At 42.4% G+C, this 25,869-nt stretch overlaps 1 protein-coding gene across 3 annotated transcripts in view; it reads left to right on the top strand.

The window, feature by feature from the left end:
* Positions 1-25,869, top strand: part of ALOX5 (arachidonate 5-lipoxygenase) — a 266,743-nt gene that overhangs the window by 148,838 nt on the left and 92,036 nt on the right. For all 3 annotated transcript variants that reach the window (XM_058176554.1, XM_058176555.1, XM_058176553.1), the window contains exon 10: positions 3,302-3,480. In XM_058176554.1, coding sequence (XP_058032537.1) covers positions 3,302-3,480 — 179 coding nt within the window. The remainder of the gene's footprint in view (positions 1-3,301; positions 3,481-25,869) is intronic.

Below are 25,869 nucleotides of genomic sequence, written 5' to 3'. Positions count from 1 at the left end.
ACAAGATGATGCCACTTCCATAGTTCTGAAGGATAACAGGAAATCTTAATTCTAATCCAAGCTATAAGGACAAATTTTCCATGTAGTTCTTCCCACCCACTCATTTTACCTGAATATATTTGTTAAGTCCAGAGAGATGAGATTATAAAGCTGAGATGAGAGCATTATAAAGAGACTGAAACCTCCTTCCCTCTCTAAATTGAAAATAATTTAAAGATTGTCTAGTCTGACCTAATTAGAGCAGAATCCACTAGAACAAGTTTGACAGTTAACTGCCTAGAAGTTTGAAGACCTCCAGCAAATTAAAAGTCATCCTTTCAGGGATAATCCATTCTACTTGTTGATTGTTCCTGACATGCAATTTGAACCTACTTCCTTGTAGTTTTAACCCACTGATTTTAGTTCTATCCTTATGAGGTACAGAGTATCCCTTGTCAGAAGCCTTTCGTATAAGTAATATAGACTGTGGTCTTGGAATCTGAAGTTGTCTTAAAAGCACCATCCCTTAAGCCAGTAATTTACTACTAAAAGTTTTCTGTTCCCTCATTGGATGTTGATTTTCCATTGGAAATACAAGTGAATACCATTTGTGCTTGTAACTCCTTGGCTTTCAACATCAGCTAGAGTATGTCCACTTCATTCTGTCTATCTATCCATGAATTCTTCCATATTAATGTCTGCCACATCTTTCACTTTTTCTTTAAAATCTTCCAAAAATACATTTAGAAGTGCACTAATTTACTGTCAATTTAATTATTGGTTTATCTCCCAATTCTTCAAATACATTTGTCATATTGTAAATTTCACCTTTCTTCTTCCTGCATGGAAAATTAGTCCCTTCTAATGTCCCATTTCTATATTCTCATAGTCTTAAGTTTATTTGTTGTTTTGTTTTCAACTTTCTGTCAATTGTTTCATTCATAATAGATTAAACAATTTGTGTTCCCATGGAAATATTATTTTGTTTTCTCAACTTTTCAGAAGTATTTTCATCTGGTCACAATATGTTTAAAACTTTCTTAAATTAAATTCTAATTTAGCTTTTTCCATTTGTTTTACATTCTTTAAATTATTTAAACTGTTAGTTTTTCTTCTATTTTGGGATGAAGTCTTACTTACCAAATAGTTTTTCAAACTTGTTGTTTGGAGGATCTCTTTTAACTCTAAAATAAATATAAATTCAAAAGTGATTAGAAAGTAAGATAGACAAACCCCATTTCCTTAAAGACTACCCTGGTTGAGAGCTTAATGGCTTCCCTCAGCTCCTGGGATTCAGACCCACGACGTGTTCAGTATCCTGCTGTCTCCTTACAAGGAGCAGCCATCTAGAGCATGTGGGTAATCTTTCACCCTCTCTTATTCAGAGAGGTTCTATTCGACAGAACATGCTGCTGGTTATCATCACAGTATCATCTACACACTTTCAGAGATTTCTAGTTCATCATTTTCCTCACTAGAAATCCCCTATAATGTCTTGAACTCGCCATACTTTCACTGAACTCTGGACAGCAAAAATCAGTCAGTCACCTGCCAACATTCCAGTTGAAGCAGCATGTCAGCTCTTCAAAATAGATCAGACTGGAAAAGCAATTCTATGTAGCTCAATACTATTTTTATTATAATGCAATAGCAACAAAATCTTGAAAGTCTGAATATGTCTCCCCTACAACCTTATGAACTAAGATTGTGAACCTTATGTGAACTAAGGAGGGGCTTGTCTGAAATGATTACTCAACATTGCATACAGGCCCCTTTTATTCCATTGTTGCTTTGGTAGCAGGTTTTCTTTTTGTCCCTCAAGGCCATTTCCTTTTCCCTCTACATTGCAAGGGCAATTATATTTTAGGCATATTTCACTTTTCCCTTTAACTGTAGGGCAGCTATAATAAAAATTTTCAGATCCAGGGAAGGAAAACATTTTCAAAATATTGCAGAACAAGAACAGACAGACATTTTTATGGTATCAAATAAGCAATTAACATCTTCTCCATTAAACCAAGACTTAAAAAGATCAAAGGTAACGGAAAATAAACCTTAACATCAGAGGTGAAATCCAAACCAGTTTGCTACTGGTTCGCTGGCCACACATGCGCACTGCACACCAAATGGATGTTGTGTGCGCATGCACACTGTGCCACCAATTGCATGTTCTGCGTGCGCGCATATGTGCAGTACGAGCCAAAAGGAAGCTTGGGAAGGTAAGTAAAAGTGAGGGTGGGATCAGCTGTGGTGCGTGATTTAGCTTTGCTAGAAAACAGGATTTCCTGCTTTCTAGCAAAGCTAAACCCCGCTGCACATCTGATCGTTGGAAATACTGGTTCGGAGGAACCGGTACCTTTTTTTAACTAGCTTTTTAAACTGTTGGTTCAACCGAACCAGTAGCTAACTACCAGTTTGCCTGAACCAGTAGCTTTTTTTTAAACTACCGGTTCACCCAAACCAGTAGTTTTTATCACTACCAGTTTGCCCGAACTTGAGAACTGGTAGCATTTCATCCCTGCTTAACATACTGATTAATAAATGAAGGCACATCCAGTTTTCAAGATTTTGTAACCCTTTTTCATTTTAAGAAATTTACCTCTCCTAATCTCTGGGAATCTTGCTTTCATCACTGAGCTTCTTTAAGGAGTTTGACAACAGTTGAAGCTTCTTCATACAATAAAAGTAGGATGGGCTATTCTTTGTTTCATTCTATAACAACTGGCTTTGTCACTTTGTAATGATATAGATCATCAATGCTTCTAGCTTTAAGATGCTCAGGCAAAACCATTGCATCTGCTCCTGCATAGATCACTAACTTATATTAACTGATCTCCCTCACTCAATCCCCATTTTCTGACTGTTTTAAATATTCCATTATGAAATTTGAAAAAGCCTCAGGGGGGCTATTAATCCCCCCGAACTTCAACATAACATACTGACACTAATTTTGGCTTCCTATTTATATATATTAATAGAACTGGGGAGTAGCTATAATTGCCCTTATTTCCTACAGAAGAGGAAAAAATCCACCCATTAAATACAAATACTTCTTTCCTTGTTTTATTCTGTAGTGTAAATAGTGTGTAAGGTTTCTTTGGAAAATGTGGGAAAGCTGAGTGGCTAAACCTTTAATATGAAAACAAGCCTGTGTGGAAGTTAGAGCAGCATACATACAGAGGTCTTTTAGCTCTATCACGGTTGCATGTGGCCAAGCTGCATCATTGCATCCTTCTGTGTGACCTCCTAATCTTAAGAATGTGGGGTCTTTCTCAACTCTGTTTTTCTTAATGACCTTTATTATATGTTTTGGTTGCTAAAGGCAAATGCCACTGGAGGAGGTGGGCATGTGCAAATGGTCCAGCGAGCAATGAAACATCTTACCTACAGCTCTCTCTGCTTTCCTGAAGAAATCCAGTCAAGACATATGGAAAGCAATGAGGATATTCCATACTACTACTATCGGGATGATGGAGTTAAAGTATGGGATGCAATCAAAAGGTAAAGAGTTGAAATAATATCTGGTTAAGATTTTTATTTTATTAAGTTTTTAAGAGAGCAGTAATATAAATAATGTAGCATAGTTGGAAAAGATGAGTTTATATAGGTCATTCTTTGTTTAGCCAATACCTGTGTATTCTATTGTCTTCTACTTTAGATAACTTCAAATTATTGCAGGGATGGATACTATATTTCTGAAAGCTATGGTAACCATACAGCCATCTAAGTATAGATCGCAAATAGTCAAATGCTCAGACTTCTGGATGGGATGTCATCATTCCAGACAGGCATGGTATGTAATCTGAGGATCGTCCTGCACTTGTGTCTCTAAAGAAGGGGCAAATGGCAGCTGTGGCTAAGAGGGCTTTTGTACAACTTTGAAGTGTACGTCAGTTGGTCTTATTCCTGGACCAGGATGCCTTGCTCATGACCTCATAATCTCCAGACTGTTGCAGTCTGCTCTATATGAGGCTGCTCTTGAAGAATATTCAGAAGCTTTAACTGGTGCACAATGTAGCAATGCAGTTAATAGCAACAAATAATTCAGGGCATGTAACATCACTGCCCTGCAAACTGCAGTGGCTTTCACTGTATTTCCAGATGTAATTCATGGTGGTGATTGTTAACTTTAAAGATCTTGATGGCTTGTGACTAGGTTAGTTATGGGACCATGCTCCCCAATTATCTTTAACTTTCATACACAGGCAGGAGGATAATGCTATGGATAATGTCAGCTAAGAAGGGTTGACTGGTGGGATTCAGAAGGGGAGTTCTTTGAACCATTGTCTATCTCAGATTAGATTGACCAGGTTCTTGCTAGCCTTTCATAAGGCCTTACAAATTTAATTTTAGGACCCAGCCTGGGGTCCTGGATATGTGACAAAGGTTATTTTTTTCCGTTGTGTTGATAGATATTTGAAGGATGCCTGATAGCTATGTGTTTTAGTTTTTTATATTTTGTATTTTACTATTTTACTATTTATTTACTATTTTATTTGTAAGCTGTTTAGAGTTATGTATGTATGGGTGGCTATATAAATTGAATAAGAAAGATACCACATCTAGTTTTCATAAGGCAAATGAAACATCAAATACCATTTGAGGAGGGAGGGAAGGGGATGATTAGCTTGACAGAAAACAGCCTACATTCCCTATGTTCCTTTACTTCGTATCTAGTTAACAATAGATCAGTAAAATCTAGGAAGGGCAATATAAATTCTGTGTATTGAAGATAGAAAATGAGTTTTGCTAATTCTATCAGTGGATCATGTTTAAAACAAGATATTCTGGTATTGCATTAACCATCATATATTCCTTTCCAGGAAATTAATATTCACTAATTGCTTTCAATTCTCTTTGCGAATTGCTAATTAAAAAAAACGTAATCACAAAATCTCTAATTTATGCACAAAGTATAGGGAGTAAAGTCAGGTAGAAGCCCGGAGGAATCAACCTGATTCAAGATAAGTCTTCAAAAAGTGAAAAAACCCTCAGTCACATTCCCTATTATAATGCTTTAAAGATGCTTTACAGTTAACTTAAAGGATGCAGATGTAACAGGCAATACTTTTGTATTAGATTCCTTTAAGCATATACGGTATATGCCCATGATGGCAAATCTATGGTATGCATGCCAGAGGTGTCACACAGACACCTCTAGTGGCACATGCGTGCCGTCGCACCAGGTCAGATCTCCATGTGTTTCTTTCATGAGCTGTTTCCCTGCAAATAATAAAACAGAAGCTCTTGCCGTATTGCAGGTGTTGGGATGCCCCACCTCCTGCCAGCCAGCTTGTCTTTGGGTCTCTGCTGCGCATGCACACATGTCCATGTGCGCGCGCACATCTTTCAATTTGGGCATGCGCCCACACGCAGTTTGGGCACTCAATGTCTAAAAGGTTCACCATCTCTGGTATTTGCCATGAATTCATGAATAAAAGATACCAAAGCCTAAACAGGAAGAGGTGAGAATGTAACAATTTTTTCAGTCTCTCACTCCTCACCCCTCCCACCAGATGTACTCTAAAATGGATCCTCCCACCAGTTGTACACCCCTCCCACCAGATGTACTCTGAAAAGACAATGCATCTTCTGTTTACTGATATTAAGACTTGCTAATGTACTGTGACTGGGTAGGCATAGCTGGGTAGTCTCAGCCCAGCACCATGTTTACGGGATGGCAATATCCAGGAGGACTGAAGTGCTGCTTCTCTATGGGGCCTTGCTGTGAGAAAGCCAGGCTTTCAACGCCTACTGCTATAGGTAGGAAGACGGGGGGGGGGGGTGTCTCGGGAGTGGAGCCTTTGACGCCAAGTCTCTCTTCTGCCCCCATAAAAATCATCCCCCACCCCACCCCACCCACTCCAGTTAAATGCATGTACAGTGATAGGGTTTGTTTTAAACAGATAAAAATATCTGTGCTACTCGTTATCAAAATCTGAGTGGAAGTGAGGACACCACTGATCCTGATGCTGGTAGGCAGAAGCAGAATTCTTTTTTTTTTGTTTTCCTCCCCAAAAATTAAGGTGCTTCTTATAGTCTGGTGTGTCGTATAGTCCGAAAAATACGGTAAATAACTAAATAATTCCACTTTGAAGCAAATTTGAAAAGAGCAAATCAATCTGAGCTGAAAAATTTAATGAAATACATATTAGATCAATGTTCCAAGTTTTAATCTGGTAGTTTCCTTTAATGTAAGCCTTTCTGATGGTACTAGAGTAACTCTATATTGATATTTCAAGGAAATACTTGTGGTTAACATAATGTTCCATATATTTAATGTTCCATATAATGTTCCATTTTGTGTTTCTAAATCCATTAGTTTGTTAAGAATAAATAAATATTTTTAAAGAACTAAATAGATTCCCACATCTAATGAATTATTCCATTTACAGTTGTTTGAAGACTTCAGAAACTCTTGACTTAATTCTGGGATAGTTTGTTATTCAGTAGACTTTTTCCCCATTTTTGTCCGCATTCTTTAGATAGTATTTCATTAGATATTAACAGATTACTTCATAATTTATTGCTTAAAAATAGTAAGAGCAGGTCCATGCCAAAAAGAGAAGTATATTTTGCAGGGCATGGAAGCAGAATATATAATAGAGTTCATACATTGATCTGCTTTATATATAATCGTCACTGCATTGTGCAGTCTTCACACACTCATTTATAATATATTAATGATGTCATTTCTTTCTTTCTTTTTCTTGGTTGAATTACAAAGATCTCTGGGGAGAAGGAGGGAGTGGTGGGGGAGCTGCTTGAGGGAGGCTGCCCCAACAAGCCAGCATCTAGTACAATTTGATAGCTTATTAGTAACCTTGACTATCACTAAGCATTGCATCTTTTTATTGTTGATGAATGTATTTTATTCTCCTTATGTACCCTGAGAGCATATACACCTAAGACAAATTCCTTGTGTGTCCAATCACACTTGGCCAAAAAAAAAAAAAGAATTCATTACTTCGCACACTTGGAAATGGGGATTTCCTTTCGGGAAGGGCCAGCCTCCCTTGTGCAGGATTAGGGAACACTGCTTCCCCGCCTCCTCTTCTTGCTCTCCAGAGGTCTGTCAAATTTAACTCCACAGCTCCAAGCACAGCAGCGTCTCCCTTTGCTTTCTGCTTTGCCTGGTAAACCTCCCCCACACAGCTCCCCCGCCATCCCCTCCTTTTCTCTATAGCAGCGGTTCTCAACCTGTGGGTCGCGACCCCATTGGGGGTCGAATGACAATTTGCCAGGGGTCGCCTAAGACCATCAGAAATATGGGAAGTATACTTGCGAGTCGAAGAATCGCAAATTCGGCTTCAGGTGCGATGAATTAAAAAAGAGAGAAATCTTTGCTCTGATGTCTCCCTCTCAAGCCAGCTGCAATCACTCCCAATCGCTAGCCTAATCTGGCTTCAGGCACGATAAACTTAATAGGGGAGGAGTCTCCACTTTAATGCCTCCGTCCACAAGCAGTTCAGATCACTAGCCAATACGGCTTCAGGCGTGATAAATTCAAAGAAACAGTTTGCCGTTTTTTCCCCCCTTCTGCGGCTGCTGAGGCACGCTGAGATCGCTGCCTAAAAAAAATAATTTTACGGTTGGGGTCGCCACATCGTGGGGAATTGTATTAAAGGGGTCGCAGCACTATAAAGGTTGAGAACCACTGCTCTATAGAGATCTGTCAAGGCAGAAGTTGGATATGAAGGAAACTGTTGGATATGAAGGAAACTTTCCTCCACATTTCCAGGTGCAGCTGCATCGCCCTATGCCTTCTGCTTTGCTGGGAGGGGGCACCAGACAGGGAAACGCCAATGCTCTGGGATTGGAGAACAATGTCTCCTTTGGTGTGCTGTGTACATATACACACACCATTCCAAGCTTGGAGACTTTTATCTACATCTGAGCTGGCAAGTTGCCCCGGGCTTGGGGAGAAGGACTTCTCCTTCCTCTCCTTCCTCTGTGCATAAAAGTCCCTAAACTTGGAATGCGATGTGGGGGTGTATGCACACACATGCTTGGCTTCTGGCAGCTTGGGGTGGCAAGGAGTTTGTGGGGCACCGAACTATCCCCATATTGAGTTAGCTGGTATGACCAGCATACAATAGGGATAGGGATAGGGAAAGGGAAAGGGAAAGGAAAGGAAAGGAAAGGAAAGGAAAGGAAAGGAAAGGAAAGGAAAGGAAAGGAAAGGAAAGGAAAGGAAAGGAAAGGACCAAAACAAAACAGAACAGAACAGAACAATAAATTTATTGTTACTTTGAAACGTACACTAATCAGCATACATTAAAATGAAATTTTCGGTGCATACAGCTTTCAAAGGGTCACCACCTCCAATATATACTAGATAAACATGACTAAATAAATAAATATTTATTTTATTTATTTATTTTATTTTATTTTATTAAATTTTTATACCGCCCTTCTCCCGAAGGACTCAGGACGGTGTACAGCCGGAATAAAATACAGAATATATACAATTAAAAGAAATTAAAATAAACTATTACTAAATGGCCGGTAATTTAAAAGATTTAAAAATTTAAAATATTACTAAAACCCCAATTTAAAACCCACTATTTATGCCAGTCCTGCTTGAATGAATAAATATGTTTTTAGCTCACGACGAAAGGTCCGAAGCTCAGGCACTTGACGTAAGCCGGGGGGAGTTCATTCCAGAGCGTCGGTGCTCCCACAGAGAAGGCCCTACTCCTGGGGGCCGCCAGCCGACATAAATACAAGATTATGTATATACCCACATATATGACACAGAAACAACAAAGTCTAGGTCGGATGTATACATGTAGATGACGAGAAAAACAGATCTTTCGAAACTACTAGAAAGGGGTGCAACTGGTGAACCAGGCGAACCTGGTAAAAGGCTCTCCTGGAGACGGCCGTCAAATGGTCTTCAAAAGACAGCCGTCCATCCAGGAGAACGCCCAAATTGCGCACCCTCTCCATTGGGGCCAATGACTCGCCCCCAACAGTCAGCCGCGGCTGCAGCTGACTGTACCGGGATGCCGGCATCCACAGCCACTCCGTCTTGGAGGGATTGAGCTTGAGCCTGTTTCTCCCCATCCAGACCCGTACGGCCTCCAGACACCGGGACAACACCTCGATAGCTTCATTGGGGTGGTCCGGTGTGGAAAAGTACAGCTGAGTGTCGTCAGCGTACAGCTGGTACCTCACACCGAAACCACTGATGAGCTCACCCAGCAGCTTCATATAGATGTTGAACAAGAGGGGCGAGAGAATCGATCCCTGAGGCACCCCACAAGTGAGGCGTCTCGGGGCCGACCTCTGCCCCCCCGTCAACACCGTCTGCGACCGATCGGAGAGATAGGAGGAGAACCACCGATAAACGGTGCCTCCCACTCCCAATCCCTCCAACCGGTGCAGCAGGATACCATGGTCGATGGTATCAAAAGCCGCTGAGAGGTCTAATAGGACCAAGGCAGAGGAATAACCCCTGTCCCTGTCCCTCCAGAGATCATCCACCAACGCGACCAAAGCCGTCTCAGTGCTGTAACCAGGCCGGAAGCCGGACTGGAACGGGTCTAGATAGACGGTTTCCTCCAGGTACCGGGGCAGCTGACATGCCACCACACTCTCTACAACCTTCGCCGCGAAGCGAAGGTTGGAGATCGGACGATAATTACCTAACACAGCTGGGTCCAGGGAAGGCTTCTTGAGGAGAGGCCTCACCACCGCCTCTTTCAAGGCGGCCGGAAAGACCCCCTCCAACAAAGAAGCATTTGTAAGCCCCTGGAGCCAGCCTCGTGTCACATCCTGTGCAGCCAGCACCAACCAGGAGGAACACGGGTCCAGTAAACATGTAGTGGCATTCAGCCTACCCAGCAACCTGTCCATGTCCTCGGGAGCCACAGGGTCAAACTCATCCCAAACAATCTCAACAAGACGGCTCTCAGACATCCCACCCGGATCTACCCAATTTTGGTCCAGACTGTCCCGAAGCTGAACGATTTTGTCGTATAGATAACCACTGAACTCCTCGGCACGTCCCTGCAACGGGTCATCCCGCTCCCCCTGTTGAAGGAGGGAGTGAGTTACCCGAAACAGGGCGGCCGGGCGGTTATCTGCCGACGCAATGAGGGAGGAGACGTAGCAACGTCTCGCTTTCCCCATTGCCACTAGGTAAGTCCTAGTATAGGACCTAACTAGTGTCCGATCAGCCTCCGAACGACTGGACCTCCAAGAACTCTCTAGGCGTCTTCTCCGGCGTTTCATCTCCCTCAGCTCCTCTGAATACCAGGGAGCTGGTTGAGACCTACGCCGGGTCAGAGGCCGCAAAGTCACGACACGATCCAAGGCCCCCGCCGCGGCTCATTCCCAAGCCACGACAAGTTCCTCGGCCGTGCCGTGAGCCAGACCCTCAGGAAATGGCCCAAGCTCCGTCTGGAACCTCTCCGGGTCCATCAGGCGCCTGGGACGGAACCAACGAATTGGTTCCGTCTCCCTGCGGTGTTGAGTGGCGGTCAGAAAGTCTAGGCGAAGGAGGAAGTGATCTGACCATGAGGAAGGCTCAATGACTAAATCCCTCAAGTCCAGATCCTTCAACCACTGTCCAGAGATGAAAATCAAATCCAGAGTGCCACCCCCGCTGTGAGTAGGGCCATCAACTACTTGAGTCAGGTCCAAGGCCGTCATGGAAGCCGTGAACTCCCGAGCAACTGAAGATGACAGGCAGGTCGATGGCAAGTTAAAGTCCCCCATGACAATAAGTCTGGGGGTCTCCACCGCCACTCCAGCCAACACCTCCAGGAGCTCGGGCAGGGCTGCTGCCACGCCGCAAGGAGCCAGGTATGTGACAAACAAGCCCATCTGACATCTATGACCCCACCTCACAAAGAGGGATTCACACCCGGCAATCTGAGGTACAGTGGTCTCCCTCGGCTCCAGGCTCTCTCTAATCACAACCGCCACCCCTCCACCCCTACCCTGGGCCCTTGGCTGATGGAATGCTCGGAAACCCGGCGGGCACATTTGAACAAGGGGCACGCCCCCTTCTGCGCCCAACCAGGTGTCCGTAATGCCCATAAAGTCCGCGGCACCCCCCTGAATAAGGTCATAAATTAGGGGGGCCTTATTGGCCACGGACCGTGCGTCGCACAGCATCAGCCGAAGGCCTGGGCTCTGAGGGTCTTGACCATCTGGGGAACGGGAGGAGTCTGAGGGCTTGGGGCGCGTGATCGCCTGCAAGCATCGAGCACGCGCCCCCATAAAACGATATGAGCCCCCACTCCCGCCATATCTGCCCCTCCCCCTTACCGTGGAAATAGGACCACCCTCTACCGGTGGAACACAAACTCCCCCCATGACCCTCGGACCTATTAACTTACCGCCACGAGCATACGCAGGAACTGGACCCCCCACCCGACGGGTTTCCCCCAACACCTGCCCTTTCCCTCCCACCCCTTAAAAATGCCCTATCTAAAAAACCCCAAAGGCTCTTCCTCTTTGCATGCCACCTCTGTGGGTAACGAAGCGGGCCATTCCTGCGAGGCGGGGGCACCTCGCAGGTGCAAAAGTTCATGTGCAGCGTAATGCATAGAAAAGTACGAATCGGTGAAGGATGGTAAGATGACACAGTCCCAGGTGGTAGGACGTTAGCAGATGATAAGACCTCCAATGGATGTCCAGTTGACAAGTAGGACGAATAAAAGCTGGAACTAGATAGTAAAGATGATAAAACCAAAAACAGGTAGACCGACAGCCTCCATGGTTAAACCTATGGATAAAGTTCCTACCAAAAGATCTTAATAAGGTGGAAATTACTATCAGTCTATCCATAGTCCAGTCCAGAAACCCATAGGATACAAAATGGATGGCATCACAGTCCCCACCATCGATGTCCGTTGTCAATTTCTCCACCGAGCCTGTCATACCGCCCCCTCTCCAAATACTCCGAGAATGGGCTGCGGGCTGCTAAGGCCAAGGCCTGTCCACAGCCAGCTACTGACCCCAAAAAGCCACAGGTCCCAACGTGGCAGGGGGCCAGCTCGGATAGATGAAACCAGGAGGAGAAGGCGAATGAAGGCCGGGAAAACCTACACCCCTTCAATGATCAAAGTCAGGGGCGGACAACTGTAGGCTAGGAATAATCCTTTACCCCTTCGATGTCCAGAAGTACGATGTTTAAAAGTCTGATGGGGGGGGGAGGCAGGCAATCAATAAAGGGCCAGATGACCAAAAGGCCAGATGGAAACATGATGTAAAGTGCCAATAGAGGGGAACAAACCGCAGCCTCGTCTCAGGCCTCTTCTCCCACCGCGGCCTCACCACGCCCACCGCCGATGGAGTCGTGAAGCAGAGGACGCCGCTGGAAAGACGCCTCGCGGCCCACCAGGGCCTCGCCCGGCCTCGCCCGGCGCAACCAAGCGCTGATGGGGCAAACGGGCCAGAAGTGATGCCGCAGCTGGACTCAGGCCGAAATCAAGGCCGGAGCCTGCAGCAAACAGCAGGCCTCCCTCGTGCCCCGAAGATGGCCGCCATCATCTGATCTGCCGCTCTTCCCTCGGCCCGTTCTCGACCGCTGCACATCCGAGAGGAATAAAAAACCTCTCTTGCGGCAGCCAGAAAGATGGTAAAGCATACCGGGGGACAGGAGCAGCTAGGTGAGTCACCCAAAGTCCACCATGCTCGGGAAAACCTCCAACGCCGATTCCGACTCCTCTAACAAACCGCCATACTTGCGCGTGCGCAGAGCCTACATAAACCAAACATAGAATAAAATTTTCCCCTCCAATCCAATTAACCTCATCCAAAGCTTTTCATCTCCCAACCCCCCTCCCCATTACATAAAATAACTTCCTAATTATTCAAAGGCAATCTGATATTTCTTAATCTGATATCTGTTTTGTAGATAATCAATCCATTTTTTCCATTCAATTAAATATCTTTCCTGCGTATTGTCTTTTTAAAAAGCTGAGATTTTAGCCATCTCAGCCAAATTAATGACTTTCAGTATCCATTCTTCTATTGTAGGTACCTCTTCTTTCTTCCAGTATTGTCCAATCAACAGTCTTGCTGCTGTTATTAAATTCAGAATCAATTTAGTCTCAATCCCTGTACAATCCGTTATAATTCCCAAAAGGAAAAATTGTGGCAGGAACTTTATCTTCTTCTTCAGTACATTTTGAATAATCCACCAAATTCTTATCCAAAAGGCCTTAATTTTCTTGCAAGTCCACCAAATATGAAAATATGTAGCGTCATCACAATCACACCTCCAACATTTCGCTTGGATATTAGGATACATACATGATAATTTTTTGGGATCTAAGTGCCATCTATAAAACATCTTATAAAAATTTTCCCTTAAATTCTGTGCTTGTGTAAACTTAACATTTCTAACCCAGATTTTCTCCCATGTTTCCAACATTATTGGTTCCTGAATATTCTGTGCCCATTTTATCATACAGTCCTTTACCAAATCCTTTTCCGAATCTATTTCAAGCAACACATTATACAATCTCTTTATATGCTCCTGGGTCTGATTTCTAATTTGCTTTATTAAATTTTCCTCCCTTTGCGTTATACCAATTTTTTGATCTTCTTATTTGCCCATATTGAAACCAAGTATAATTCCTCCCTTCTTCATTTAATACCTGTAATGATTTTAATTGCAATCTACCTCCTTCAGCATACAAAAGTTCTTTATAAGTAATCATTTCCTGTTTCTGTTCTATATTTATATTCTCTATTGCATGTCTAGGGCTCGCCCATATAGGAATCTTGTAATCTAATTTATAAGAATATTTTTTCCAGACCATAAAGAGCACTTCTCAACACATGATTCTTAAAAGCCCTATCCACTTTTTTTTCATAAAATAAATACGCATGCCATCCATATAACAAGTCATAACCTTCTATATTCAAAATTCTTTCCTCTGTTAAATTAAACCAGTCACTTATTACTGAAAGGGCTACTGCTTCATAATATAGTTTAAAGTTAGGCATTCTTAAACCACCTCTTTCCCGTGAGTCCTGTATTATTTTCATTTTAAACCTCGCCTTTTACCCTGCCATATAAATTTGTTAATCCCAATCTGCCAATCTTCCAAATTTTTATCCTTTTTAATTATTGGTATCATCTGGAACAGAAACAAAAATCTAGGTAACACATTCATTTTAATAGCCGCAATCCTTCCCAATAGGGATAACTGCAATTTCTTCCAGACACTCATATCATTCTGAACTTTTTGCCATAGCAAGTCATAATTATTCTTATAAAGTTTCTTGTTCGATGAGCTAATATAAACCCCTAAGTATTTAACCTTTTTTACCACCTCAAATCCTGTCATTTCCTCTAGTTTTTGTTTCTGTTGTATAGACATATTTTTGATTATCACTTTTGTTTTATTCTGATTTATTTTAAATCGTGATACCTTTCCATATTTATCAATTGCTTCCAACAAAAATCTACTTGAATTTATAGGATTTGTTAAAGTAACCACTACATCATCTGCAAAAGCTCTAACTTTGTACTCATATTGTCTAATTTTAATTCCCTCTATTTTCATTAATTCTCGTATTTTATCTAATAATGGTTCCAGAGTCAAAACAAACAATTGTGGTGATAAGGGACATCCCTGTCTCGTTCCTTTTGCAATCTTAATAACTTCTGTCAAACTACCATTTATTATAATCTGAACTGTTTGCTCTCCATAAATCGCTTTAATTATTCTAACAAAACAATCTCCAAATTGCATTTTCTCTATTAATTTAAATAAAAAATCCCAATGCAATCGATCAAAGGCTTTCTCTGCATCCAAAAAAATAAGTGCTGCTGAAGTATTCTTCTTTTCCAAATATTCCAATATATTAATAATCTGTCTAACATTATTCCTCATCTGCCTCCCTTTTATAAAACCAGATTGATCAGTATGAATTCTTTGTTGTAAAACTAACATTAATCTATTTGCTATTATTTTAACAAAAATCTTATAATCATTATTTAAAAGTGAGATCGGCCTGTAGTTACCGGGTTTAGAGCAATCTTGCTCTTCTTTTGGTATCAGTGAAATAAAAGATGTTTTCCATGACGGGGGTATTCCCACTCCTAGTTGTATCTGATTAAATAATTCTTTAAGTGGGCCTAATATTTCATCCTGTGTTTTTTTATAATAAGTTGCTGTAAGACCATCTGTACCAGGGGTTTTCCCCATTTTTAATTGTTTAATTGCCTCCACTATTTCTCCAGTAGCTATCGGCCGATTCAGCTCCTCCCTCTGTTCTAATGTTAGAGTATTAACCTTATAATCTTTCAAATAATCATAAATGTCCCTATTCAATATTTTATCTTTTGCATATAGAGCATTATAAAATTCTGAGAATGCCTTTTTAATTTTATCCTGTTGATATATCTCTTTACCTTTATATTCTATTTTTTGTATGACACGTGCTTTCTGTTTTTTCCTTAAGTTATATGCCAACCATCTCCCAGGTTTATTTGCATTACAAAAGGTATTATGTTTAGCATATTGTATATTCGTTGCCACCTGGTCTGCCATTAACATATTAAATTGACTCTGTAATATTTTTATAGCCTCTTTAAGTTTGTGATCTTGTGGGTTTTGAATTAATAACTGTTGCTTCCTTTGAATTTCTTCTTCCAAGTACCTACGCTGCCTTTGTTTATTATTCCTCTGCCTATTGTCCAAATATATCAATATACCTCTAATAAAAGCTTTACTTGCCTCCCACACAGTTCCTATAGGTGTCCCTTTGTGCATATTAAAATCAAAAAATTCTTTCAACTGTTTCTTACAATGATTTACATTATCCTCATATCTAAACAGATTTTCATTCAACCTCCATGTTCTACCACCTTTTTTCCCTTGTAATAATTCCATCCATACTGGGCTATGGTCAGTTAAACACCTCGGAAATATCTTCATTTTCTTCACCCTAGAAAGCAAGTCATTAGAAATTAAAATAAAATCAATACGTGAGAAAGATTGATGCCTATCAGAAAAAAAAGTAAAATCTCTCTCATCTAGATTCCGTAACCTCCATATATCTCTAAACTCAAAGTCTTCCATCATTTCAAAAAAGGATTTTGGTAGTTTTGCATGTATAGGTATCTTCTTGGAAGAGGTTCTCTTATCACTTCTTGTATCAATTACTCCATTCCAGTCTCCTAATAAAATAAACGAACTATAATCCCAGAGGATCAACCTCTCGTGTAACATTTTATAAAACTTTTCTTGTTGCTGATTAGGTGCATAAATACCTATCAGCAAAGTCTTTTTTGCATCTATCACCAGTTCAATAGCAATAAATCTTCCTTGAATATCTGCCTCAATTAACTTAGCTGGTATATCCTTCCTGATATATACAACAATTCCATGCTTCTTTTCCAAAGCTGATGCAACAAAATGGTTACCCAATTTTGAATTAATTAAATATTTTTGGTCTGATAATTTTATATGTGTCTCTTGCAAACAAATCACATCATTTTTAAATTGTTTCAAGTAGTGAAATATTTTCCTTCTTTTCTGAGCTGAATTCAAGCCATTAACATTCCATGACAAAATTCTATTTGCCATTACTGGCCTCCTGAAGCTTTGAAGCAGACAACGGAAGATCCTCCTCCGGTATCTTCCGTCTAGCTCCTCCCACAGCTTCCATACTGGGGTCCTGACTTCTACTTTGAAGCTGTTGCTCTTCTTTATGCTTAAGAGCTCCTCTTGTCACCCTTTGCTCTTGTGGTTCCTCTGATCTGGCAGCAATGAAGGCTCTTGGATCACCATGCCTTCTTGAATCTCTTGAAGTTTTTCTATCACTTCTATTTCGACTTTCAAAACTGTAGAAAGAAAATCCTTTGCCTTTAAAACAGTGTCAATTCTATATCTCCTTCCTTGATAAAATACTGTCAATCCAACTGGCACCTCCCATCTGAATTGAATGTGATGTTTTTTAAGTTCTTGTGTAAAAAAAACAAATTCCTTCCTATCTCTTAACATCTTGGAAGGAATAGAAAGTATGGACTTTCTATTTAAGACACTGCTGCCATGAAACCAAACAGTGATGCAATTTGTTAAAATGCTCTCAATTGTGCCTCTGTAAAAAGTGGTCAGGACAGAAGGAGAAAGATATGCTTTCATCATCCGATGCAGAAAATGCAGACACTGATTTGCATGCTTCGCTAAGGATGCATGCGCCAAGATGGCGCAGGGAAGATCTTCGGCGGAGCGGTTGGCGGCCTTCCGGGGGCCTGGGACTTGGGAGGGTCTGCTTTTTGGCCCTTCTGGTCCCAGACCCTGCCGGGGGAACATCAGATGCGGCGTTTGGGATGAGGCCGGCCGAGTTGAGAGCCTCGGGACATCCGGTAGGCTCGGCGGCTCTCTCGGCGTTTCCCTCGGCCTGCTTGGGGTGGCGGCCGCAGCGGGCACTGCATGACTTCCGGGTCTGGCGGCGGAGGCCTCCCCCAGGGGCTGAGGGCTTTTTCATCGACATCAGAGAGGGAAAGGCCAGACGTTTTTCCCTCGGTGCTCGGTGCTTCCCTCAGCGTTTCCTTCAGTCTTCTGTTGGGCCTCCTGTTGGGCCTTTGGCTGGGTTGATGGCTGCGGCGGTCGCGGCTTGGCTTCTGGGTTCCGGTGGCGGCGGCGGCCTCCCCCCACTCCCAGGGGCTGAGGGCTTTTCTATTAACGCCTGAGGGTTTTTTCCATCAACGCCAAAGAGGAAAGGAGAGAGGAGAAGATCGGTCGTTGAGAGGCAGAGGCAGAGGGTCGGACGAGTCATCTGGAGGGTCCGGCCCGTCGAAGAAGGAGTTGGAGGCGAGGCTGGCCCTCTTTTAGACCCTCTGCAGTTCGGCCCAGGATTGCCCAAGATGGCGGCAGCGTTGGCGGCTTGGAGTCCCGGCTGTTGGCAGCGCAACGGCCTTTTCGTCTGTTGGGTTTATTCTGAAGGATCGAGGCCCTCACGAAGGTTAGGCCTGAAGAGCCGGAGTTGCCGGGTATGGAGTCCCTGACCTATATTAACTGTCTACATCAAGGTCCATATCGACTTTTAACATCGAGGCCGAATGGACTGGCTTGGAGGAGAATGGCTGGTTTAATCTGGACCTGGGGCAAGTGGTGGCCGTTTAGGTTTGGGGGTAGAGTAACGGCCCCATGGAGTCCTGGAAGTCCACGGTCTATCTCGTCAGCCAGGGAGCCTAGTCCTGCTGTAGTGACATCTTGACTGGCTTGGATGGACTGCTAACCATACTGTACTTTTTATTTATGCGAAGATTTTCAACTGCGGACCTTCTTGCCCTGCGAGATTCTCCTCTCTCGCAGGTCTGGCCCTCCACACTATCGAGGGCACATCTTGAGGACGGGTTTTGGAACCCCGAGAGTTGGCATGCTAAATCTAGGAGGCTTAGGGGATTTTTAATGAACTGTTTTAATCGTTTTTTACCGGGGAGTTTTAATGGGAATTTTAAGAGAGGGAGGGAAATTGACGGGTTTGGGTCGGGGGGGTGGATGGGTGGAGGGGGAAACCCGTCAGGGAGGGGGCTAAGTCCATCATGTGTTCGCGGCGGTAACTTAACAGGTCCGAAGGTAGCAGGGAGGGGTGTCGTTCCAGCTTATCAGGGTCGAGCTATTAATACGGTAAGTGGGAGAGGCAGATATGATGGAAGGGGGGGGCCACATCAGGTTTCGGGGGTTCGCTCTCACTGTTTACGAGCGATTGTGTTCTCCGGCCCCCCAGGATTTTCCCGTGACCCGAGTGGCCAGAGTACTCGGGACTTGGGCCTTCGGCTGATGTTATGTAATGCCAGGTCCGTGGTTAATAAAGCCCCCCTGATTTCAGATCTAATTCAGGAAAGGACCGCGGACGTTATGGGCATTACGGAAACCTGGTTGGGCACCGAAGGGGGGGTTCCCCTAGTGGAGATGTGCCCACCAGGTTTCCGAGCATTCCATCAGCCGAGGGCCCAGGGTAGGGGTGGCGGGGTGGCGGTTATTATTAAGTCTTGAGCCGAGGGAGACCACTGTGCCTCAGATAGCTGGGTGTGAATCCCTCTACGTGAAGTGGGGTCGTAGGACTCAGGTGGGCTTGCTGATCACGTACCTGGCTCCTTGCTGCGTGACAAAAGCCCTGCCTGAACTGTTGGAGTTGCTGGCCGGGTTGGCAGTTGAAACCCCTAGATTGTTGGTCATGGGGGATTTCAATCTGCCATCAACCGGCGTGGCATCCTTAGCGGCTCAGGAATTCATGGCTTCCATGACGGCCATGGACCTGATTCAATTAATTGACGGCCCTACCCACGTCAGGGGAGGCACCCTAGACTTGATTTTTATCTCTGGCCAGTGGTTGAATGATCTGGTTTTAAATGATTTAGTTGTCGAACCATTGTCATGGTCAGATCATTTTCTCCTTCATCTAGACTTTCTGACCGCTACCCACCACCGCAGGGAGACGGAACCAATGCGTTGGTTCCATCCCAGGCGCCTGATGGACCCAGAGAGGTTCCTGACGGAGCTTGGGCCGTTTCCCGAGAATCTGGCCCACGACACGACTGAAGAACTAATCGCGGCCTGGGAACAGGCTGGAGCTTTGGACCGTGTTGTACCTTTGCGGCCTCTTACCCGGCGTCGGTCTCAACCAGCTCCTTGGTTCTCCAAGGAGCTGAGGGAGATGAAACGCCCGGAGAAGACGCCTAGAGAGTGTCTGGAGATCCAGCCGTTCTGAGGCTGACCGGACACTAGTTAGGTCCTATAGCAGGACCTACCTAATGGCATTGAGGGATGCGAAACGTTCCTACGTTTCATCCCTCATTGCGTCGGCAGATAACCGCCCGGCCGCTCTGTTTCGGGTGACCCGCTCTCTCCTCCAACAGGAGGGGCGGGAGGACCCCCTACAAGGGCGTGCCGAGGAGTTTAACGGTTATCTATATGATAAAATCGTTCAGTTCGGGACGGATTGGATCAAAATTGGGTAGATCCAGGCGAGAGTTCCGAGACCCGTCTTGTTGAGGTGGTTTGGGATAATTTTGACCCTGTGACTCCCGAGGACATGGACAAGTTGCTGGGTAGGCTGAATGCCACCGCATGTTTACTGGATCTGTGCCCCTCCTGGTTGGTACTGGCCACACAGGAGGTGACACGAGGCTGGCTCCGGGGGATTACAAATGCTTCTTTGCGGAAGGGGGTCTTTCCCGCTGCCTTGAAAGAGGCGGTGGTGAGACCCCTCCTCAAGAAGCCTTCCCTGGACCCAGCTGTTTTAGGAAATTACCGCCCAGTCTCCAATCTTCGCTTCACGGCGAAGGTTGTAGAGAGTGCGGTGGCATGTCAGCTACCCCAGCACCTGGATGAAGCTGTCTATCTAGACCCGTTCCAGTCCGGCTTTCGGCCCGGATACAGTATGGAGACAGCTTTGGTCGCGCTGGTGGATGATCTCTGGAGGGCCAGGGATAAGGGTTATTCCTCTGCCCTGGTCCTATTAGACCTCTCAGCGGCTTTTGATACCATCGACCATGGTATCCTGCTGCGCCGGTTGGAGGGGTTGGGAGTGGGAGGCACCGTTTATCAGTGATTCTCCTCCTACCTCTCTGACTGGACGCAGACGGTGTTGACAGGGGGGCAGAGATCGACTCCGAGGTGCCTCATGTGTGGGGTGCCGCAGGGATCGATTCTCTCACCCCTCCTGTTCAACATCTATATGAAGCCGCTGGGTGAGATCATCAGTGGTTTTGAGGTGAGATACCAACTGTACGCTGATGACACTCAGCTGTACTTTTCCACCCCGGGCCACCCGAGCAAAGCTGTCGAAGTGCTGTCCCGGTGTTTGGAAGCCGTACGGGTCTGGATGGGGAGGAACAGGCTCAAACTTAATCCCTCCAAGACAGAGTGGATGTGGATGCCGGCACCCCGGTACAGTCAGCTGCAGATGTGGCTGTCTGTCGGGGGCGAGTCATTGGCCCCGATGGAGAGGGTACGCAACTTGGGCGTGCTCCTGGATGGGCGGTTGTCCTTTGAAGATCATTTGATGACCGTCTCCAGGAGAGCTTTTTATCAGGTTCGCCTGATCCGCCAGTTGCGTCCTTCCTGGACCGGGATGCCCTATGCATGGTCACTCATGCTCTCGTTACCTCTCGCCTGGACTACTGCAATGCTCTCTACATGGGGCTCCCCTTGAAGAGCACTCGGAGACTTCAGCTAGTCCAGAATGCGGCTGCGCGGGTTATTGAGGGAGCGGTTCGGAGCTCCCACGTAACACCCATCCTGCGCAGACTGCACTGGCTACCTGTTGTTTTCCGGGTGCGCTTCAAGGTATTGGTTACCACCTTTAAAGCGCTCCATGGCTTAAGACCGGGCTACTTACGGGACTGTCTGCTGCCGGCTTCTATCTCCCAGCGTCCGGTACGTTCCCACAGAGAGGGACTCCTCAGGGTGCCGTCAGCCAAACAGTGTCGACTGGCGGCCCCCAGGGGAGGGCCTTCTCTGTGGGGGCTCCTACCCTGTGGAACGAGCTTCCCCTTGGGCTTCGACAACTACCTGACCTTAGGACCTTTCGCCGCGAACTTAAAACCTATTTATTTCATATGGCTGGACTGGCCTGATTTTTAAATTTTAAATTTTAATTGAATTTTGATGGGTTTTAAATTTCTGTAATTTTATGGGGTGTAATGTTATTTTAAATTTCCTGGCTAATTGAATAAGTTTCTTGAGGGTTGTTTTAATATTGTGTATGTTTCTGTTTGTATTTTACTTGCCTGTTCACCGTCCTGAGTCCTTCGGGAGAAGGGCGGTATACAAATTAAAATATTATTATTATTATTATTATTATGATGATGATATGTGGAGAAACCAGTTCAGATTGTTAGTTATCTGCACCCCCAGATACTTAATACTGTTGACCACAGCTACAGCTGCATCCTTGATACTGAGTAGAGTGTGTGTCAGGCATGCCTCCTTTCAAAACTCAAGAAAGAAAAACCCCAACTAGAAGTTAGAAGAAGTTACATATTGAAAGTATCCCCAAATCCCTCCCACCAAAGACCCAGGGTAGATGTCCAATCTCCATCCCAATTGGTGTCATGTGAACATCTTCAGGTGTTTTCATCCATCTGGTATTCTCAGACAGTTGACCTTGACTGGGCATAAACATAGGAGCAATCCTCCCTACTTGTTTATACAGGGCAATCTCTCTCCAGCTCACATCCCCCACCCAAATGCCATTCTTCCCCCCCCCCCCCGATTACTATGGCAGCCAATAGCAAGCAAGCATCATAGAAGCTGACATTCTGCCCTCCTGCAGGAGAGTTATTAGCCCTGGAAGAAAACATAAGGCAACATAGACAAAATAGAAACAACATAACAACCCACTATACAAGATATTTTACAATAAGAAGACTAAAGCTTAGTGTGTACTTTGTGTGAAACAATTGTAAAAATTTTGGTGCTCTGACATCTCGCTCATTCACCCATTCAGACTGAACAGGTAGAAAATGTTTCCAGGCAACCAAATACTGTACTTTTCCTCTAAGTTTCCTTAAATCAAGGATCTCTTTGACCTCACAATGCTGCTCACCTTCTACGAGCAGGGGTACAGGAGGGTAGGTTGATCTGATCAGAGAGAGGAGGTACGTTCAGGTTTCAATAGCAATGAAACACAGGGTGAATCCTTTTAAGGGTTTTTGGCAACTAGCTCAGGGGTCGGCAATCTTAAACACTCAAAGAGCCACTTGGACCCGTTTCCTACAGAGAAAAAACACACACACAGAGCCACAAAACCTAGGCATGGCCAACTTGATGTCACTCACTCCCACACAGTCACATGACCCCCCTAACCACGCCTACTCCGCCACAAAACTATTCTTTTTTTTTAGTTTTTAATTTTTTTTAACACAAACATACAAACAAACAATATGTCCTTAATCATTCAGTATTTCATCTGAATACATTTTGTGTCTTCTACTCCCTCCTCCATCATTTTCATATTATACTTCTATCATACTATCATATTTCTATGGTAGAGAAATATGATATATTTCTATCATATTTTCATTTAAATTGTTACATCATTCTTCCCAAATTTCTTATATTTTAATTCATCAATTATTTAAGTTTTATATATATATATATATATATATATTCTCTAACCATTGATATAGTTGCCCCATACTTTAATATACACCGATTCTTCCTTTTCTTTAATTACCAATGTTAATCTATTCATTTCTGCACATTCCAATATTTTCTTAATTACTTCTCTCTCTAAAGAGATTTTTCTCTGCTTTCCAATTTTGTGCAAATACAATTCTTGCTGCAATTACAATACGTATAATCAAATAAGTATTATCTTTACTATAATTCTCTGGTAAGATACCCAATAGGAACAGTTCAGGTTTTAAATCAACACGTTGTTGTATCATTTCCTCTAGCAATGTTCTAATTTTAATCCAGTAGTTCTTTGCTTCTGGACACATCCACCACATATGATAATACGATCCTGGTATCTGATGGCATTTCCAGCATTTAGCTGATTTATCTTTAAACATTTTTACCAATTTTTCAGGTGCCATTTGCCGTCTATAGAAGATTTTGTATTGATTTTCTTTATATGCTGTGGGCATGGTTAATTTATAATTTCTTTCCCATAATTGCTGCCATTTGTCTAACTCAATTGTATATCCAAAGTTATTAGCCCATGCTATCATTGTTTCTTTTACCTGTTCTTCTTCTAGCTTAATACTCAATAAATAATTGTATAGTTTTTAAATCATTTTTTCATCTGTTCCTGTGAGTATTTCATCCAGCTCTGTCATTTCCAAGTAAAAACCATATAGTTTAGCATCTTTTTCATATCTTGTTTGTATTTGTAATTCTGTATACCATTTAAATCCCTTGTTCTTCTACTTCTTGTTTCTTTTTCAATTCCCTCTTAATTGTTAGTATATCTTTATATCTAAGAATAGTCCCCATATTAATATTTGGATGCATTAATGCTTCCATTGTAGATAACCATATTGGTATTTTCAAGTAATATTTATCTCTAACATTCTCTTATACATATATAAATAATACATTTCTTACATGGTGTCTTTGAAAATAACTGTGCATCTTATTGTTGCCATACCATAAAAAAGCATGCCATCCCAATTGTAAATCATGTCCTTCCAAAGTTAATAGTCTTGAATTTCTCAATTCAATCCATTCTCTCATCCACATCAATGCCGCTGCCTAATAGTATAGTTCCCAATTAGGTAGTCCAAATCCTCCTCAAAATCTCGCATCTTGTAAAAATCCTTACATTGTCGCTTTTTTCCCTTTCATTAGTATTTTATTTAATTGTTCAAAATATTTCTTTTCCACTTTTATTGGTATTGTTTGAAATAAAAATAAGAGTCTCAGTAATATATTCATCTTAATTATCACAATCCTTCCCATTAGTGATAACTGTAGATTTTTCCATTTCTCCAAGTCTTTCTCAGTTTGATTTTTCAGTTTATAATAATTATCCTCTTTAATCGTTATGCATCTTGAAGTTAATTGGATTCCTAAATAGTTTACTTTCTTCACAATCTGAATTTATAGTTTCTCATTAAGTCTCTCTTCTGTTTTTCTGTCTTTTCTTTATTTATTTTCAGTCCTGCCACATATCCATATTCTTCTCTCTGGTCTATTAATTTGGGTCCTGTTATTTGAGATTCCTCCAGAATAAAAAATTAAGTCATCTGCAAAGGCTTGTAGTTTATATTCTTCTTTTTTGATTTTTAATCCCTTTATTTCTTCATTTTGTCTTACATTTCTATTTATTTATTTATTTATTTTAAACCTTTATTAACATTTAAAATCCTAAAATACATCTATAACAAAAATACATCTGTAATAATTATACAATTCAATGTCATTCTGACCGTACATAGTTCTTAACTTTGTTCATCTATTCCCACATATTCCTACTTAATCAACACATTTAAACACATTTTATATTATTTTATTCTATACATTCATTATTTTTAATTTCTATGCATTGATATCAATTTTCCCAAGTTAAGTAGTATTCCGAGTCTTTCTTATTATTTAATTCTAAAGTAAGTTTGTCCATTTCTGCACATTCAAAAATTTTCCGGATTATTACACAGTCTGTTGGTATAGTGGACGTTTTCCAGGCTTGTGCAAGTACGATTTTTACTGCTGTAGTTATATGAATAATCAAATATTTAATCCTTTTAGGGTAATTTCCTTTAATAATCCCCAGAAGAAACAGTTCAGGTTTCAATTCTATATTACAGTGTGTGATTTCTTTTAGCCATTTTTGTATTTTAATCCAAAAAATTTTAACTTCTGGGCAAAGCCACCATACATGGAAGTAGGTACCTTGTACTTGTTTGCATTTCCAGCAATTGAGTTTCAGGTTGGGGTTCATTTTTGCGAGTCTTGTTGGGGCTAAATTCCACCAATAGAACATTTTATACTGGTTTTCTTTGTATGCGGCAGATTTTGTTAATTTATAGTTTTTCTCCCAAATTTTTTCCCAATCTTCTAACTGAATATTGTGCCCAATATTTTTAGCCCATGCTATCATTGATCCCTTTATAATTTCTTCTTTTAAATCAAAATTTAATAAATAATTGTATATTTTAGATAATTTCTCTTCCAGGCCTGTTAATAATTTATCTAATTGTGTTAATTTTGGTTCAAATCCAAATTCCTCTAAATCTTTTTTGTGTTTAGATTGCAATTATTATTTTTATTATTATTATTTATTTGATTTTTATACCGCCCTTCTCCCGAAGGACTCAGGGCAGTGTACAGGCAAAAATAAAAAAACAAACAATACAATATACAACTTAAAATGCAAATTAAAAAACTTATTTTATAATTGGCCTAAAAAGTTTAAAATATATAATAGACTAAAACCCCATTTAAAATTATTAAT

The sequence above is a fragment of the Ahaetulla prasina genome, chromosome 3 (genome assembly GCF_028640845.1).
Source record: "Ahaetulla prasina isolate Xishuangbanna chromosome 3, ASM2864084v1, whole genome shotgun sequence".
NCBI classification, from domain to species: domain Eukaryota; kingdom Metazoa; phylum Chordata; class Lepidosauria; order Squamata; family Colubridae; genus Ahaetulla; species Ahaetulla prasina.
The sequence above is the reverse complement of the archived record's forward strand: the minus strand, read 5'-3'. Positions and strand labels throughout refer to the sequence as shown.